Source organism: Phalacrocorax aristotelis, chromosome 1 (genome assembly GCF_949628215.1).
Source record: "Phalacrocorax aristotelis chromosome 1, bGulAri2.1, whole genome shotgun sequence".
Lineage (NCBI taxonomy): Eukaryota > Metazoa > Chordata > Aves > Suliformes > Phalacrocoracidae > Phalacrocorax > Phalacrocorax aristotelis.
The window spans coordinates 130,799,249-130,817,493 of record NC_134276.1 but is presented as its reverse complement, the minus strand read 5'-3'; the positions used below and the strand labels follow the sequence as shown (position 1 = coordinate 130,817,493).

Sequence of the window (18,245 nt, the reverse complement as noted above, 5' to 3'; positions counted from 1 at the left end):
CATCAGGTCTTGAGTCCACAGAGACCTTCTATTTAAGTTCATAATTGTTATATTAAAAAAAAAAAAGTTACCCACTATTGCTGTTCACGAAAAGATTTTTTCTGAGGAGCTTTAACTACTTTTCTTCTGCAAAAAGTACAGAGGTATGGGAATAACCAGGAACTTGCTTTTTTACTCTTATAGAAAGAAGCTTATCTATGGAGCAGAGTAGATACACCCTGAGTATATAAACCTTTTGCATTTCAGGGCACATTATTTCTGCATATTTTTGCCTCACACTTACTTACAAAAACCAGTAAAAATGTAACATTCTTGTCCAGAGATGTGGTGCATGTTAAATGAAAAACATGCATTTTTGGGGAAGCATTCTTTAATGTTGTTTTCTCTCCAAGGAAAATCACTTTAGTTGATTCCTAGCTTTAACAGCGTGGGGTGGAAGAGCTCGAAGCACAGAAGACATCTATTCCAGGCAAGCCCTGTTCTATATAACTATACCCCAGTGTTGTACTAGAAACGTTCTCTTCTTCCCAGTAAGATCTGTAAAGGTTCCTATATACACATCCACCTACCTGTTTCCTGCCCTACTGCATAGTGCAGCACATCTAAGTAAGTTGCTTAAAAAAAATCACAATAAATTAGCAAGAAAGGGAGAGATGAGAAGGGCCGTGTCCTAAATTCAGCGGCTAACAACGGGTGCTCCTTTATGAAAGCATGAAAGGAAGGGGTGTGCAACCCAAGTTTACTTTCAGCATTCTCCTTGTTTGGGGGCAGGAAAAAATGGTGTGTCGGTTACCACGAGTACACCTGAAACTACGTGATGGGGTGATTGGGGAGCACCGCATTTGACTTTCCCAAAGGGAAGCAAGGGCTCAGCTGCAGGGTTGGCAGGTCCTTGCTGTGGGTGGGTGGTGCCAGGGCCCCTACCTCATGTGCATGCTTGGAAAACGCCTCTGCGCTGGCCATCATGCTCGCGGTCTTCTCATCCAGCTCTCCCAGTTTCTGTCCTCTCTCATCAAGGGCAATACGTGCACGAGTCAAGTCCCCAATGACTCCTCCTGCGGCTCCTCTCACCCCTTCGATTCCACCCGATCCAGGGATGTGCTGCGCAAGGCTGCGAGAGGCTTTTCCTGCTGTGGCCTCACCAACTGCAAAGGAGAAATGGACAAATGGACAGGAATGAGTTCCCAGCTGTGGCTCTGTCAGTGCTTCTCATCCTCAAGCTGCAGCCTCCCCGCAGTGATCCCATTTGATATGCAGGTGGCATGTGTGGAAGAGTCTGCTCTGTGTGACAGAGCAGTCACGGGCCCCACCACTCAGCTGCTCACAAGAAGCTGCCAAAGGTGAGGGAATCATGGGAAGGCAACTGAGGACCCTCCCCTCTCATGGGATGGCATCTTTATTTTTTCATCAATGATCTAAATCTTGCGTACCACTCCATTCCTAGACGGCAAGGGCAGGGGATCCCTACGAATTAATTTCTGAAAAAAAACCCGCCCAATAAATTACTTACAAAGCTCCTCTCTGTCAAAGGCTTGCCCACTTCCTCCAAAAAGTCCTTTGAGAAAGCCTCTGTTTTGGGCTTCTGGTGTTTCCACAGGAGTAAACAAATCCCCAAGCATGTCCTAGCAAAGTCAGACAAAGTCCATATGAAAAATTAGTGAGGTAAAAGCAGTTCTATGTGTTTTCTTTATTTGCATTAACAAGCGACATGCACTGGCTCTAATCAACTTGTCTGAAAAGAGGCTGTTGGGTGAACAGTAGTCAGTACTTAACATTTGTGTTTCATGACGAGCAAATACTTGGCCTAACTAGAGTCACTCATGCTTTCAAAGGGACTTGGTTTGTCACTGCCCAGTCTTATGTTCATTACCACAGAGAAAAGAAATTATAAGCAGTACAGAGTGAAAATGCCAATGATAAGAGACCACATTTTGCTTAGAAAAAGCAGAGGCGACACTCTAATTGAGTAAAAATTTGTTGTGAATTACATGTTTTGCTTTAGTGATTATCCAGGCAAGCAGGGCACAGTCACTCTGTTTTCTCTTTACAGCGTACCTGAGTTCAGTGCTTTCTGGCTGTTCAGAGAGTTTGGCTGGTCATTCTTTGTTTTGTTTTTGTGGGATTTTGGTTTGGTTGGTTTTTGGTTGGTTGGCTGGTTATTTTTTTTTGATTTTTTTTTTTAGCAAAATCCCATCACCTCCCATACTACCTCCCCCTGCCCTGTTACCGAGCATGTTGGCGGTGCCATCAGTAGTGCTAAATAATCACAGCTGCTAAGGGCACCGTCATGGTGCCAGATCTTGGAGCAGTCAACCCAAACAAATGTCAGGCTCAGATTTATTTGCAGCAGTACTAGGGTAAGTGGGCTCTCCGGAATAAAACTGATAAAGAAAGCATGCAGGCCCATTAGTGTTTGAAACCAGCGAGGCTGTGTGCACCGAGAACAGCTGCTGCCCTGTTGCTCAGCTCTGTGTTTGCTCATCCAAGCCTCAACAGGCAGATACAGCTGTTGTGCTGCCCAGCGCCCTCGGCTCCTGGGAGGCTGGGTGCTAGGACAGGGCTGTGACTCACACCTCCTGCTCCTCTGCACAGTCACCTGCTCTGGGGAAAAAAATTACTGCAGCCCTTTCAGCCTAAGTGGAGGCTCTGATGCAGCCTGGCTTTGTTTTCCTAAGCAGCAGGTGATACTGGGTCATCTGCTTTTTGTACACATAGAATGACTGTGCCAGCCTTTTACTGTCTTCTTTGCATAAAAGCCAAGATATAAGCAGCCCCAGTCCGGCAGTACAGAGAAGCAAGGGCTGTATTTCCTCTTGGTTGGCTGTTGTATGATGCCAATAAGGTTAATTTTATTTAAAAAAACCAAAAAAATCTAGCTTGTAACAGCCTCTCACTATAGGTCCGTATTCTAAGGTATATTGATAAAATTTCATCATTTCAAAATTGGTTCCCTGTAAAATAATCTCTTCTCCAAAGTGCAAAAGCTTGCGTGCAGTGCTCGCCCCTCACAGTGCTTTTTCAGACTTGAGACAGACACTGCTGTGATGGGAGTTGAGCAGCTCAGCGCATGTTATTCCCTGGGGCATAACGATTCCCGGCAGGACCATTTCTTTCATATTTCTAGCCTAGTTCACTGCTAATTATATAACCTAGAACTTATCCCTCCTCTTTTATTCCCTTTTATTACTCATGTTTCTCCCTGTAACCTCTCACAATTTGTCCTCTTCAGTAAATGACATTTTAATTTGCATTTTCATTGTAAAAAAACCCCAACCCAACCCAAATCTAACATTGTAAAGAGCTTTTGCTCAAAATAATTTTAATTTTAATTAAACCATTTCTATGTAGCTACTGTATTTTAATGTACAATGGGAGATTCTTTCCTTATGTGGAAGAAGGGGAGTACCAATTACAGGAGCAAAACCAATGGTAAATAATTAAAAAATATATTAAAACAGAGCGTAGTTTTTGATACAAACCACACTGTTTTGTCTCATGCTCCTGCCTATCTACTGAAAGCTGCAGGTATTAAGGTATTTTTAGACTTAAAATAAAAAACAATAAAAATAGGGAAAAGAATTAATATTTTCACTGAGGCAGTTGGACACACGCTGGCACCAACTGCTGTAGCGGCTATCCATTTTAGCTTCCCCTTCTTTCCCTTCAGTCATTTTTAACAGTTGGTCTTTCCTACGGTAGCCTTTGAGCGAAGCAGGCTGTGCAGGGTCCCGTCTGGGCACAAACCTGCCTCTGTACGGAGCCAGCAGAGATGGCAATTACGTGCGGGCAGGCTGTAGGCTCGGGCCAGCCATTAGGGCACAGGAGCAAGGTGACAGCATCATGAAAAAGTCCAAACAGTGACAGAGCTGCTGACCTCTCTGCTACTTTGGCAGCATTCAGCCAGGGCAAGTGGAGAGGAACACATCCGTCCCGCTCCTGCAGCACAGCCCTCGCTTCAGCTACTGAAAATCTAGCAGTGAACACATGGCAATTTACATCTGGTGAGTCAGGCCACAGGCCCTAAGTACAAAGGCACCGAAGTAAGAGTTTAAGCCCTACCTGCAGATTGTCACACATCTCCTGGCTGTACGTCAGGCGCTGGATCTCTGTGGGAGAGCTGAGATACAAAGCTTGCCCTTCATTAGTGAAACAAAAGGTCCGCGCTATCCTCATGTCTGTGACAGGCAAATAGTTGATGTCCAGCAGTGGGCGAAGGCTGGGCAAGCTGAAGAGAAGCAGATACCCAGGTTAGTCACCAGCTGCCACACACGGTACACCTGCTCTGTGTGGCTGCATTTTAAACCAACACTTAAGTTTATGCTTTTCATAACTGGAATAGTTAAAGTGCAGCTCTAAGCTCAAAAATTCTGCCACAAGCATGTTACCTTCCCGTCATACTTTGTTTCCCTGCATGGGGAAGTTTCAGCTGCCTTGCCGCAACGACCCTTGGGCTTCTGCATCTGTCTGGATTTGGGATGTGCACGTGACATGGTACGGCTTGTGCCACGTGGCTGGGCAGTTTGCAGAGTAAGGCCCGCCCCCACTTATCCCATGGGCAGCTGTGGGAAATGGCATGGCAGGACCCTACTCGCACCCTACAGACAAAGGCTCCAGCATCAGCTTTGCTGTCCTCCAGTTTCTCCCAGTTCATTGTTTTGGACAGCACTTTCCAAAATGTAAATAGCCTGGCTGGGAAAGTGGGTGTGGCAAGGCGAGGGCACGACTACAGGGCTGCTGCACAGTCAGGTCAATGGTGGAGACGACAGGGAAGGGAAACCAGGTGCTCCGAGTGGAAAATCTTCTGAAATGGCAAGAGTGGGACTTTCTGCTTCACACTGGACAAACAGTACCCTTTCTATGCCTGACGTTTCCTATACTCGTCTATACCTGACTTACCATAACCAAGCAAAACTAGCAGGCTCTTCTTTTACGACAGTTAAAAATCAAGAGCCACCAATTGTCATGGGTGGGGATTACTATGAAATAAAGGAGTTTGCTTTGCTGTGCAGCTGCCTTAACTCCCCACATGGAGACAGGCCAAGGCACAGGTATAGCAGTGGGCAATGCAGGCCATTAAACGCACCCACCAGGGCATTAATGCAGAGCATCAGACTCTCTGGAGCAACACAAGCGGAACATGACGATGGCACTGTGCCACCTCTTTGCTTAGTTTTGCCACAAGATTAGTGAGATAAGTACCTCAGTGTCATGATGTGCCCATTGGCACAAAAGCACGCCAGACAGACGCTGTTACAGAGGGTGACCACATCTGCTCGCAATAGAAAGGACGTTTCGGTGATGTTGTGGACATAAAGACATGTTTGGGAAGGCAACGAGAAGACTTTGGCTTGTTTTTCTGAACAAATGACTGCAAATTGATGATCACCCATATCCTGGGAGGAAGAAGGGGAATGCATGACAAGTTTCCTTTTTCTTGCTTTTTCACTGTCGTCAGCACTGTGTGGGTCCCTCCATACTTCATACGGTGGGTGTGTCAGCGTCCCCACGCAGTCCAAGCACGCGAAGGTCAGCACGGCTCCTTTCAGTGTCAGAACTGTGCCTGCAAAATGTAATTTCCTCTCACTGGCACTGGCACCACAATGAAACTTGTTGTCAGTACTGTGAATGCGTGCAGCAGAGCTGATGTTCAGCTTTTGTGAACAGAGCGAACAGGTTAATCTAGCTAAGGTGACAAGTATTCCTTGCTCACTTCTTCCTGACTGCACAAGAAAGTGAACAAACAGGCTGCCAGTACTGAAAAGGTCTCAGGCAGCCTAAATCAAATAATCTACACAATACATGCTATTGAATTCCAGAAAGACAGGCTGTTGTTTAACTCTACATTATACTAGTAGGGTATTCATTCCCCAGCAGTAAAATTGCTCTCCTCAGTCTGGTAACCTTCCGGCATTGTTTTTTTAAACAAACCGGGGGTGGGAAACCTCTAGTTCTGTGCATCTTCTGACTTTTGTCACTACTTGACTTTAAACATACTAAGAGCACACTGCCTCTCCTCAGACCTGACCTCTCTCAGCCCTCTGTTCTCTCTGCTACACCTTCTGTCACTCACTCGGCCAAGGATCTTTCCTGGTACATCAACCTGCCAACATTTTTGTTTCCTTTCCTGAACTCCCTTCTGCTTCACTGCAGCTTTCTGATAGTAAGACAGCCAAACTGTTCACAACATCCCAGATAGTATTGCTTTAGAGTAATTTCACAGTACGAAGGAACTCTGCTGATTTCCCTTTCCTTACAGGAAATGTTACTTTGCCCATGACACAAGGTAATCTTCGTCAATAACACAACCAAAGCAACTCAATTCATGAAGCTGCGGGTCTCTCACAAGCATCTTCATTTACCTGTGTGCCCTCTATGTAGCGAGTGACCATTGCTTGACACATGTATTGAGAAATTTCTGCCCAAAAAGGCCATACAAAATCATGCAGTTATTGCCCATGTTGTACCAAGACAAATAATAAACAGGAAAAGAGCTGCACTCTTACCACTTGGTGACACCATGACTGGCTCTGACTGCCGCAAATCATCACTGGCAGGCAGATTAAGGGAGAGGATCAAGACCATACCGAGGCCTGTTCCAACCCAGAGACAGGGAGAGACAGCAGAGTCATTCTTTCGGGCAAAGGACTCCATGAAGTACAAAGCCGTAATTGCCTCCTTTGAGTCCCTGTCGATACTGGACACGCTGGAGCTTCGGGAACGGCTGAAGGAGTTTTCCCTATTTTCTGCATAAATAAATACAAGCAAACAAGCATAAGCTGGCAATCCTAGAACAGGCACAAGCCTGCAGCAAATACAAACTCCCTGTAGAGTATAGAGAACACAGGGTTTTCGTAACCTGAGCAAATGTTCTGGTACCACCATGATACCAGCTTGCTGCCAGTGTATAAATAAGTGTGGAAAATGCTGTCAGACCTCATCAGTTAGATCTGCATTAGAAATAGCTGCTTATTATGGAGATTAGCATAGACTAATTAGAATTTACAACAGTCTTAGCTCAAAGGACTTGTTCTAAATAGCACGAAATAATTTTAGATCCATATGTTACCAATGCATTTAAAACTAACCCATGTATCTCATGGCTGCAGCACACAAAAGAAGACGCCATTACCAACTTCAGAACACGTGTCCTTTGCTCTGCTCTTGTTCCCCTCGCTGGGACGTTCTAGCACTGGGTTCACAGCCATCGTTTATTGTCAAACTATTAATAACTGCCCTCTAGGGCAAAGACACCCATTGCCAAACTGATCCCAGCATCCAAAACGTCTCAGGGTACAAATCAGCTCTGGCTTCCCAGGGAGCGAAGTAAGACACCTGCTCTGCGCCCCTGGCAACCACCGCATAGTGAGCCGGCACTGTTCATATTTCCGCCTAAACTTTAGCAGGCAACAGTGAGAGCCAGCTGGAGACAGAGCTGTATTGTCCTCACTGCAAATGCACAGGTACAGGGACACCCTTGAGCTTTTCAGAGAGAAGTACCAATGAACAGGGCCTGACTGCTGGAGGGCTAAGGATCTCTGCTTTGCTTTGCCTAGTGCCAGGCAGGAAGCACAAAGCTGTGCAAGGGAGCTCCTGGCATTAGCAGGAACTGTCGGTGGCAACACACCGGAGGCTACAAAGCACACTGAGGCTAAAAAGTTAGTGAAGAGTAAAGGAGCCAGAGGGAAGAAGAGAGTAGGGCTGGCTGCTAGCACAGTCTTTGCAAAACCGTTTGTGCCAGTGCTGCTGTCTACCACTCTGGAGTCAAAGATGGGGCTAGATCATTGGAAACCTCTCATGCTCTTCTGCAACAGCAACAACTAGAGGACCAGGACATTCTGGAGATGGAGAAATAGTTGAAGCTATGGTATGAAATTTTTCTTCTTACAGTTCTCAAGAAAAAGCTGTCTCTTCAGAGCCAGTAGAAATGTCGAAAAAGAGGAATACTTCCTGCCATGGTTGAAGAATAAAATTAGAAAAGGGCTTTCTCACATACTGCAACTTAAAATTGGCCTAAGCCTCATGGTTGCTGCTCTCCACCAGAAGAAGCAGTTTTGCTGGTGAATCTCTTCCCCAGACAACATATTGCAGCATTGTATTCCCCTACCCAGACTCAGCGCAAACTGCTGAAATTGTCCTCTTGAGGGAAAGACTGGAGAGAACCATGACCAAGTGCTGCTGGAACCACGGCAAGCATTACTACATATGCTACCTGAAAAGCTGGCACAAAGCGATGGGGGCAGATTCTCCTGCTGCTCTTTCACACTTGCCCCAGCTTCTGTCCTTTGAGGGCATCCGTAACTTGTCCAACAAGAGCTTCACAGGATAGCCATCCCTGGCACTTCAGTCCCACTCTTGTGGCAGAGAAACTTACATCTACATCACTTCCAAGCACTGCCTTTTCCTCACCCTGTTTCACCTTCTTCATGCAGGCACTGTTGCAGCTCTCTAGTTCTGGCTCAGTACTGCTAAATGTATCTGCATAAAACTGGGATTGTTTATTCATGTGCAAACAGAGCTTCTAATACCTTGAGAATTAGTGCCTCCCATAACCCCAAGCACTTTGTAGTTTTGCAGTGGACTGGTTGGCCCAGCTCCTTCCTAAGCACAGTGACAGCTGCTGGGTAAAGAAGGGGAAGACAGCAATTTCAAGACAGACATCATCAGGGCTCCACATATGTATATATAATTCCCCCCTCCAAAGGGTACCTAATATTTAAAAAATATTTTTAAAAATGTTATTGTGTAATTAATTTTCTCTTTAACAGGTGTATCAGTATCAAAGCCACATAAAATTCAAATATGGTGGTGCTCAAACTAAGAAAGATGTTGAAAGGACAAATGCAGTTAGTGTAGGCGACATACACGGAACTTAAAATATATGATGTGCCATTTGCATGTGTCATCAAGCTTTCTCCCTCCCTAAATTAACAAGAAATGTTCCTCACTCCTGTGCAGTACAGTTAACTAATACATCTTTGCAGAACTGACACTAACAGATATAATCTTAGGGACACTTTTGGGAACATACTGTGCCATTTTCTATTAAACACACTGCTCAAACTGAAATTCTAAAGACCAGCATGACACATGTCAAAATTTGATGTCATTAAACAGACCTGAACAGCAAACCGAAACCTATGAAAGGCTGCAATCACCATGGGACTTTATTGACTAGCTCTAAGGAAGGTAGAAATCTCTCCTTTTCCTAGATTTTGGGATAAAATTTAGTTTAGACCTATTCCCTGGAACTCCTTTTTCGAAGAGATTATACCCCAAATTCTCTATTTAGAAATAACTCTGTTGTACCCTAGAGAAACATAAAAGCACTCTATCTGGGAAATTTTAAAAACTTGTCATATCCTTTCCCAGCATGATTGCTGTTTTAAAATGATGTCCCATCTTCTAAAAGTTGTCCTGTATGAACACTGCCAATCTGTATTAATCCTTAACCCAACTGCCATATTCGGGGTTTTCTCTTGTATTTTCCTTTTCTTACTGCATTATGAATGTAGCAAGAATGTCAGCTACCACATCTTTCTGCATGAGTCTGAACCAGGAGCACTTGCATGTACTCCCTGTAACCTAGGTCAAAGTTTATTTGGACTTGCTGCTTCAGTAAGAGGACAGAACGTTCATATGTGAAAGGCAGATACTCTTCTGCTCCTCAGTTCTCTTTCCCTCTTCTCCTCCTCTGCAGAACATCCTGCTATATAACACTTTCTCATAAAAGTGCTCCTGCCTCTAAATTGCGTCCTGCTTTGAGGGAGTCCAGTATTCCCTTTTCCCTGAGGGGCACATATCCAACACCCAGGATCTCTCTGCTCCCACCCAGCTGTCTCTCTGAGGCAACCATGCACTTTTTCCTCCCCTTCCTCTTGCAGACATTAATTTTTTGGCTTTCCTTTTTTCCAGATAGGTCTCCAGGCTGTTCCTGCAGCTAGTAGCAGAGGAGCTGAGAGCACCATGAGAGGGGTCCAGTGTCCTCTGAGAGGTAATGACTGACTCATTTGGGAGATGCTGCTATTACTTTAGACTATAAGCAGCTCTGAACAAAAGCATTATTATCTGCAGTCAGTGCATTTCAAAGAGCTGCATTCCATGGGTTAAGGCCACACAACATAAACATCACTACTCCCCTAAAAGCAGTCCTGCTTTCTTCAAAATGTTTTCATTTAGCTCTGTCCTATGCATGTTTTGGGTTAGTGAGATGCAGATGGACACTCAGGAACCACCTTCCTCCACAACACTGGACCGATTGTTAAATTCCAGCTATGAGCAGCAGCATACAAACAGAAGGCTCCTGATTTAAAAGTAACTGCAAAACCTCTAACTTGCTACCCACCTCACTGACAGAAACACACAGGACACTTCAACTCACATGCTAGGATAAAAACGAAGCCAGTGTTTTTGAGTCTTACCTTTGTTCATCCATGTGTGAGCAGTATAGTGACGCTCGTCGTGTGAGAATGTACTGATTCCATGTAATTGCTGAAGCATTGCCCGTCTGGAAATGTAACCTACTGCCACAAAATTGCATGCATTGCAAAAGGACAAGAACAATTGAGCCAACCGTCATCATGACATTTATATGAAAGCAGCCCTGAGCAGTTATTGTCCTAGCTCTTTTCTTGCACAACAAAGCTGTCCCGGTGCAGTGCACTGGTGTCTAGGAGAAGATTTAATTTGGAGTTTGGGGGTTTTCTGAGAATGAAAAAAGGTCATTTGAGTAAAAGGTTCCATGTATTTCAACTTTCACCTTTACAAGGCACTTGCAGAGATTATTTTTTTTTAAAAAACTTCCTTTTGTTCAGTGAAAATAGAACTGGAATTTCCTTACTATCCCATGGAATTGAAGAAAAAAGGAGGGTGGATACTAATGAAAATATTTATGCCACTGACTTGTACATCTTCAGGGAAATGTTCTGACTGCTCTAGTCTCAGCTGCAGCAAAGGCTTTGTAAGGGGAACACATCCTCACATCTCTACCAAGAAACTGCCATTGTGATTAGTCTCAAATAATGGATTTAGCACTAACACAGAAGCATAAAGTCATTTTCTTCTTGAAGTTAGGAATCATTAAAGTATAAGTATCACTTGTTATGAGGAATGAAAGAATACTACCAGTGGCAAAGATAAACATTTTCACTGCAAGTGTTTACATTCATTACTGGAGAGTTTTGCAACTGACTGTTAGTGTCTTGGATGCTACTTATAGTCCTTTCCTGGTTTTAACATATCAAGTAATTGATCTGCTCATGAAACATACAAAAATCGACCATTTTTGATACGGAAATTGCTATATTCTGGAAACAAAGTTAAATGGTTTCTATTCTCCTCAGTTGGAGATTTCTGAAAGTTTTAATCCCAAATAAGCAGACCTAACAGAAGCTAGTGAAACTATTAAAACATTTGCCAGTTTAAGGATCATCATCTTAAAATTTTAAGAGAAATCTGTCACTTTAAAATTATATAGTCAGGAAAGCATGCAAAGCTTGAATGCCAGTGTAAACATACAGTAAAGGAATTATACTTCAAACATGAATTTGCACACAGTAACATCATAGAGACACAGAGACCAGACCATATTACTGGCGGCAATGCTTCAGCAACACAGAGGAGGAAGGGGCAGGAAGTAACGCTGCAGGGTTTTCACACATTTAAGAACACTGCATGATTACTTGGCTAAAAACACCTTCAAACACGTTGTAATAGCACCACTCTAAAGCTGCATTCCACATAAAGCAGTTCACTAGAAAGCAGCAGAAGTTGTCTTAAGCACAAACAATGCGATAATAATCTGGAATTCTACTGTGAATGATTTCCTACCAGATCAGCTCAAACAAGTTTCCCTAAAACTATGTTGAAAAGCCCTTGAATATACCGCTTGCAGAGCACTCAAACCAGGGTGGCTATGTCGCGCTTACACGGAGCTCACGCCTGTGGGATGCTTGACCTTCCCTGGAAAAAGTTCTGAACTGTATTGTCCTGAGTTGCTACAGTTATAGCAGCGTGACCTGAATGGCTTCAGACTTATACAAGACTGATGTAAATGATGGCAAATAAAGGCCTGAAAGAGAAAATAGATTCAAGTCCCCAGACTTGGATCTTTATTTTGATATTTGCAGAATATGGAAAAGTTCAGGCTTAGGTTTTCGTTCAGCATGTTTTAAAAACAGAGAGGAACTATTAGAGCAGAACTATTCTTCATATTGAAAGCGAAGTAGAAATAAGCATTTTTATGGAAAGATAAAAATGCAAGAGGTCTTTACAGTAAGAAATCTATCAAACTCCCATATTGTTTTATGAAACACTTCCCTTTACTTACACAAGTAAACTGTTTTCACCTTCAGATTGCTAAGAGCTCAATTTGGATTTAGGTTATAAATTTGGACATATGTTCTTGAATCAAAGATATCACAATTCTCTAATTCCCAACCTAAAATAGCCATTCTGCTGAAGCATTTTTCATAACATTGATGGTTTGGGAAAGAATGGTATGTGTGTAACTTTCATATGTGGAAGTACCCAAGAATAAGGAGGAGACAAAAGGCATTATAGAAGAAAAACCTTGGGTTCATTCAATGACAAAGTCAAAATAGTTAATGTTATAATGAAGCAAGTGAAAGCATTTTAAAGGACACTTTTTGTAGCCTCTCATAGAGCCTCTGCTTGTGTAACTGAAGTGTAGTTAGAAAAGCTTTGCGTTAAAAAACCCCTTTGGAACAGCTATTGTCACATAACTTGAACAATCTCAGAATACTCCTATACTCTCCCCTAGTTCTCTACTCGCAACAGCCCACCACCTATTCCATTCTGCCACAGAAGTACCAGGAACCACCCAATGGTGTGTTCTGCTTCCAAAAATTTTCCAAAGATTATATCAGATGTAGAAACTGTAGAAATTGTTTACGTTGATCTGAAGTGATTTCTAGTGAGAAGAAAAATGCTGTAGTTGAGCATGCAGTGCAAAACACACCCTCCAAATTCAACAAGCCTGGAGAACAGTGTGATATTAGCTTAACTTGGAATCAAATAATCATTTAAATTAGAACTGACTAGACATTCAGTGAATGCAAGAAGAATTGAATTTTCATTTAGCTGGTTGTTTTAAAAACAAGGAAAATTTCCAGCTTCTTGTTAGAAAACAAGTGGATCCTAACATCCTACTAGAACCTGACAGAAAATGTCCTCCAAGGAAAAACTGAACATGAACTCCGTCTAGCCCAATAGAGTTGGAATTTAGACACCAGCAGCTCACGTGCATCCATGCAAGGCTCTTCTCCATTTCTTCCCAGGCCTTTCCTGGTCATAAGACATGCTCTTTCACAAGGCACCTCAGTCTTTAGACAACCTCCCCCCACTGCTTTTTCCAGGGACATAGGGCATTCCAAGTTCTGTTGTGACCAGGGTTAGGTAGACACACGCTTTAACTCCACTTAAACCTCTGACAGAAATGAGTGGTTAGATCCAATAAAGATTATGATTCAGTCTAAATGACAACAGCTCCATGGCTTTTTGCAGTCTGGTGACTGTAGCACTCAACAGAAAGCTGGAGGTTGTAAGCCGGTGACATGAATCAGTCTAAAAGGTCTGACTCCATCCATCCATGCCTTCTGCATTTGTGGCCACAAGGTATTATGACGAACATGACTCCTCTGGAAGCTGAGCCCCTGATGGCTACAATGCTTAGCTGAGAGGCTGAGCCTAAGGCTTCTGGCCCTTCTAGTCTGGTTTTTTATTTACTGTGGACCTAATATAAAACAGGAATGTGTTCTGGGGAACTTGAACACCATTGCTACGGTCTAGAAACTGGGCTCCCTCTTGCCATAACCATCTACTTTTTATGCATGTCCTCTACCAGACCTCCTGGGCAAGTGGCATGCCCCATCTATTTGGTTAGGACATCCCCTCTCAGAAGCACCCTCTCTCAGACTGCATCCTAAAGGGATGGATTGAGGCTGAATTGTCTCCTTTACTCTCAGGACCAAGTTGCCATTATTTTTGATGTGTCTGTATCACAGATAGACTGCACTTTACCCCTTGCTTACCTTTAAAATCTCTCTACATCTCCTTTCTAAAAGGAAGTAGGAAAAGAAAAGTTTTTTGTTATATTTTATCTGCAGTAGAAAACAAGCACACACACTCTTGTCTCCACCATAACTGAAAAAGAACTTAGCACTATGGCCGAGTCACTTCTGGAAACAATTATATTCCCCATGAATAATCTATGGATCTTATAGTTCAATGTTCAAACTGGATACTTTGAAACAGATGTGAAAACCTTAGAGAAGATTATGGCATATCCTTCCTTGGAACACTTGCTTTTTTGGTGCCAAATGTTTTAGTACAGCCATTCAAAATTTGCTGTTCAGAAATCTTTGAGCTTGCAGTGCCCATTAGACCAGAAGTGCTGTGATTTTGCTCAATACAGGAAAAAATAATTCCAGCTTCCTAATAACTTGTTTTTTATTTGAATAAAGCTTTCTGCAGTAAGGAACAGACTTTCTACATATAGAACAGGTCCTGTATGCAACATGCTTACCTGCTTCTCTGCACAGAAAAGAAATATGACAAACTGAGTGGTTAGTGGAGACTGTAGCTTACCATAGTGTCCTAAGTTATTTCCTATTATACTATTCTTACTGTTACTAATTACAATGATGTAAAGTAACTTAAAATTCTAACAAAATTGAAACAATTTACAAGCAGAACCCACACCAGAATCCCCTCACTGAGAAATAAAAAAATTTCAAGCCAAGGTCTTTTCCATCTGCTCTGAAAGCCTAGATGTGAAAAGCCATGGCACTTCAGGGCTTTGTGAAGTGTGGTCCCATGACTGCTGTAACAGGTCCAGCGGATCAGGTAAGTGTCAGTTGGCTGGCTGCCTGGGCAAGGAAGTTTACCAGAAATCATCCACTCTGCAATATGGAGAGGCATGGCAAAGGGAATGTGTTGGAGAGCATAAGCTGTTCTGAAAACCTACCAGAGATGCAATAACCTCCTCAGAGAATCCATTTCTGTGGTTAACTACCCTTGTGATCAAAATGAATCCCCTACTGTCTCCCTGAAGTCCTGCCTCTGCCTTAGTAATTTATGTCCATTACATCCTGTCCTTTTCTCAGCAGACATGGACAGCAGATTATTCCCTTCCTGTCTGCAGTACCCTGCCATGCATTTGAATAATTTTGTGCTTTTTCTTCAATATTCTTCTAGATCAAGCAACCAGACTGTTTTTCTCTTTCCTTGGAGGCCTAGGAACCACTACCTTTTAAAACTGCAGTGATTGTCTTCTAGGCCATCATCAATTAGTTCACAACCACATGTGGGCTTCAGACCCAGTGGACCCAAGAAAAAAGGAGCCAATGACAAAAACAGAAATCTCCCTCTTCTCCCTCCACCTCACCACATGGGAGAAAACCTAATGGTCGCATTCACTCACCTAGTCCAAAAAAATCCAATGTGCTATGCCTACAGCACTGCTGCAGACAGCATAACAGTATAGCCATAACTGACAAGGGAAAAACTGATATAAATGTTATAGAAGTTACATAGGAAAAACTGCAATGCACAGCCCTACATCAGCTGAGCCTGATTCCTCAGGCTGTGGACTTTTTATAAGATAACCACTCCATATCATATTTCAAAGACCATGATTACAGCATACTGGACTTAAGAGAGCAAAAGCCAGCCCTTTCCCATAGATTTACACACATATTTACAGGCTAATACTGATTAAGGTACAGATCGATCCCAAGGCTTCGGAAACCTTGTTATAGAAACAAGAGACCAAAGTAACAGGCTGACATATGTACACAGAAAATTCCTGTAAATTTTGCTGAATCTAAAAGCCAAACCAAAAGCCTCAAAATAACTCAACACTCCGGAACCCCAAAACCTAAACCAAAATCCAGCAGGAAAAAAATCCAGAAGCCTCTGCCAGGCTGTCTACAAAGCTTCACATGGTGATCCTCACAAATACTAAAGTAATAAAAGAAGTTTAAGGTATATAGTATATACCAAACACCACCCATCTCCAAAACCAATTGGACAAAAACATGCAAGAGACAAAGCAACTTATTCCCCAAACAGTTTTAGTCTTTCTATATGCAGATGCAAAAGAAAAACCTCAAGTATAAAAGTATACTGGGTCTATTAAAATGGAAATTGTATTGCACTTGCCATAGAATTTGTGATAAGGTTATTAAAGATAATGACTAAGTGTTCTTGAGTGGTTCGTTTTGCCAGCTCACAGTGACATTTCAATTCAAGTGCTCTATATAAAATTTTAACTACATAAAATCAAAAGAGTTAATCCAAAAGCTGAGATAAATGCTGAAACTGAATTATTTTAAAGAAAAGCTAAAGCACTTGCAAAGACTTTGCTCTTAGCATTCCTAGAAAATGACAATGCACAGCAAACCTTGTTAGGATTCCTTGTTCAGAGGCAAGTTTGTAGCACTGAGATCTAAATGGCCTTTCTAGTCAAGAGTGATTAAGCTGGACTACTAAAAAACTACACAGTGGGGAAAAAAAAGAAAATAATAAAAAAAAAGAAAGACAGTTTTCTATCACTGCTGGTGGGAGAAAATAAATTCCCAAACACAACATTTCAAAGGAAAAACTCCACTCTGCCTTTACTTTATTCCCAAGACGTATGATATAACCACATATGGACATACATATACAGAATGCTCCAATTTCTGTGTGAATGCAGGCAAGGAGGAAAAAACTGGCAGCGTCTGCCAGCACAAGCTCTTGATGGCAACTAGCAAGTCATGGCAGAAATAACCTTTTGGAGAATGCAAAGTGGTTTTAAAAAAAGCAGAACGCTTGGAAAAAAAGCAATAACCAAGAAGTATCAAACCTGAAAGACTTCTCAGAGTTAGTCATAATTTATTAAAGCAGAGAGGACTGCGTGCCAGCATATGTGGTTGTGCACACATCCATATACCCACCAGCTATACAAGTATAACCACACCGCGTTCCCTCCCACAACAATTTTATTTTTATTCTTTAACATCACTACTTTCTTTAATTCAGTGTTTTCTTTAATCTAAAATTACAATTAAAAACTTGATTGAAATACAGATTTTGGTTTCCTATGCAGAAAAAGAGCAGATGTTTCGGGCCTATTCATCTACACTGAAATTCTTGATCAGGCTGGGGTCCCTGCTGTTCTGATGGAAAGGGGGCTTTAATGGGTTTAACAACTCTGCAGTATTAGCTCTTAGACTGAGATGGACTGCTTTGGATCTGTGTAAAAATTTTCCTGAGTAAGAATAATTTGCATTCATGTATATTTTTTCTTGCTGTTGATATTTAAAAGCATAATGTTAACTTGATAATAAATAAAAAGTGTAGTTATACCCTGTGCAAGAAAGCTTTATCAAAGAAATGTAATCAGTAACTCCTAAAATCTCAAAAAATTCTGGTCAAAATGGACTAGAAGAAGTTTGGAATTTAGAAGTTCAACAATGGAATTTCCTATATTTGTGGGTTTGTTTATAATGCAAAAAAATTCTTATATTATTGCAAGAAGAAACAGCTTACTCAAAAGTATGTGAAAACAAGATTGTTTAGTATCAACAATATGCTATTAAGACCTTGTAAAATTCTAATTTCTTGCTAAAAATAGATTTAGAATATTGAGCAACTACAGAATTTATTAGTAGAGCTGTGAGAATACCGCATTTATGAAACCAAAAGATTCTACAGGACAGTATGTAATATTGTAAATAGCACAAATGGTATTTGAGAAGTGTTGTATTAAATGTCTGGCTAATTATTGACAAAAATATAACCGTAACAAGCTGTTTGATCTAGATACTAGTGGGTTTTGGGGGAAAAAAATACCAGGTTTTGGAACTGAAATAGCAGTAATATTCAGCTTGGAATAAAATCTACTTGAGTTTAAAAAGCTTTAGAGCTTTTCAAGTTTTTCCATATTAGGTGAGGATACTAGGAAAGACATAGGCTAAGCAGTAAGAGTACCAATGCAAGCACAGAGACCATTCCTCTGCTAGCTATTTGGCTTTTGGATCATTCTTCTGTGAATGTGGAAGAAATATCAGCACTTTATGAAACTGAACAGTTTGCAATATTTTGACCAGCAGAAAACAAGATACCCCTCCTCCCTCCATTTTATTCCTATGATTCATCATTGCAAAGACATTCTTCAAAAAATGTTTTTCTATATCAGGAATCCTTCTGCACATATAAAGAGGTAAAAGTCAGCAAAATCTTGA

General features: G+C 41.9%; 1 protein-coding gene across 2 annotated transcripts in view; it reads right to left on the bottom strand.

The window, feature by feature from the left end:
- Positions 1-18,245, bottom strand: part of STXBP5L (syntaxin binding protein 5L) — a 204,894-nt gene that overhangs the window by 5,193 nt on the left and 181,456 nt on the right. For both annotated transcript variants that reach the window (XM_075107357.1, XM_075107366.1), the window contains 5 exons: positions 6,504-6,743; positions 5,200-5,560; positions 4,060-4,225; positions 1,511-1,622; positions 925-1,145 (listed from right to left, as the gene is read on the bottom strand). In XM_075107357.1, the coding sequence (XP_074963458.1) occupies positions 925-1,145; positions 1,511-1,622; positions 4,060-4,225; positions 5,200-5,560; positions 6,504-6,743 (1,100 nt within the window). The remainder of the gene's footprint in view (positions 1-924; positions 1,146-1,510; positions 1,623-4,059; positions 4,226-5,199; positions 5,561-6,503; positions 6,744-18,245) is intronic.